The sequence below is a fragment of the Anneissia japonica genome, unplaced genomic scaffold (assembly GCF_011630105.1).
Source record: "Anneissia japonica isolate Jap-2015-1 unplaced genomic scaffold, ASM1163010v1 scaffold14435_len1606_cov125, whole genome shotgun sequence".
Lineage (NCBI taxonomy): Eukaryota > Metazoa > Echinodermata > Crinoidea > Comatulida > Comatulidae > Anneissia > Anneissia japonica.
The window spans coordinates 1-1606 of NW_022733101.1; the positions used below are offsets into that span (position 1 = coordinate 1).

Sequence of the window (1606 nt, forward strand, 5' to 3'; positions counted from 1 at the left end):
TGGGTGATGGCAATGGAGGTATACGACAGAGTAGCGAAGGTTGTAGCACCAAAGAAAGAGAAGCTCAAGGGAGCTGAGGAAGAACTCACACAGACAATGGCTATCTTGAATGGTAACAAATGCTATTTTTAATTGCACTGAAATTAACCTACCTCATGTTGTAAATTATATATTACCAAAAATATACTTATTATTGTCCCATGACATCACTAGCGGTTTACAGAACTGTATATTGTTAAGTGAGGTGTCATGATCCTTGTTAAATATTTCAAGTCTATGTTTTGAATACTTACCTGGGTAAACTGATAATTGCCCTTTACCATTGCCCTTTATCATTGTGAAATCTGAACTGATAATTGCCTTTTACCATTGTGAAATCCCCTTATTTTGGCTGGACACTGCTTATTTGTGGAAATAAAAAATTTATCTGAGCATAAATTGGTATAATAGCAGTGTTTGAAGGTTTTCTGGAAGTGTCAAAGTTCTTAAATGAAAATTTACTATGGTCCTCCGACCCATTTTTATGCCCACCCCTGATATTGCAATTGCCTATCCATTCACCATGCTCATTTTTTACTGTCCAAAATTTGCTTTTGTTGATTTATCTTACTGATTTATAAGAGAATTAAGATGTATTGCCTTATCTTGTTCTCAGGTATAACCATGCCTGCAATATATGCTGTTCTATTTCTTTTAAAAAAAGAAAAAAATATAACTACCAATATTGAATATAAACATTCATCATTATTTGTTGTTTTAACCCAGGAAATGAAGTATTGTTTGCTTTTGTCAATAAGCATTCTTGTTTGTAACAATGTATGACCATCTCTTTCATAGGAAAAAGAGCTGAGTTGAAAGATGTTGTGGATCGATTAGAAACACTCAAGAGTAATTTCAAAGAGATGACCGAGAAGAAAGAAAAGCTGGAACAACAGGTTGATCTTTGCGCAAAGAAACTTGAAAGAGCTGAGAAGCTAATTGGTGGACTTGGAGGTGAAAAAGACAGGTATAATATTTTAGAAAGAATTGGGACTAAACTATACAGCATCTATTTTTTTAAATATTAATAATCACAAGGATTATGTTGATGGGGTGACAGATAAACAATTCACTTGTGGCTTAATAATAATGACTTAATTGATCATAAACACAGAGCCCGGGATTTATCAATCTCAGCTTAGCAAATGTCTTAAGTCAAAAAAATTTAAGATGTCCATAATAAATATCTTAAGCTGATTTATTAAACCATCTTAGCAAAATCTTGGCTTAAAATTCGTCTTAGATGGCGCTTCCGTACAATTGACTTCCTAATTTTAAAGCAGTTTTTAAGCAAAGCAATTTTGATAAATTTTACTTAAGCAAAAAAATGGACTTAAGACAAATTTAAGCCGGTTTTTAGTTTGATAAATCTGGCCCCTTATCTTAATCTTATATGATGAAGTCCACTGTGTGGATGAAAGCTAGAAATAAATTCTATATTGTTAGTCTTAAAAGTGCTTCTGTAATTTCTTTTATATTGTTCCATAGCAGACTATAAATGCGGGCTACACTTGTTATTCATCTTAATCTTATAGTGATAAGACAAAGTAGTAAAGTAGATTTTAAT

The 1606-nt window shown here is 32.3% G+C and overlaps 1 protein-coding gene across 1 annotated transcript; it reads left to right on the forward strand.

Annotated features, from left to right (window-relative positions):
* Positions 1 to 6: 6 nt before the first annotated feature.
* On the forward strand, positions 7 to 1006 carry LOC117115952 (dynein heavy chain 3, axonemal-like; the record flags this gene model as incomplete). Its single annotated transcript, XM_033259845.1, has 2 exons — positions 7 to 112; positions 838 to 1006. Coding segments are annotated over exons 1-2 (275 nt in total), but the record flags the coding sequence as incomplete, so codon positions are not given.
* Between the last annotated feature and the right edge of the window lie 600 nt (positions 1007 to 1606).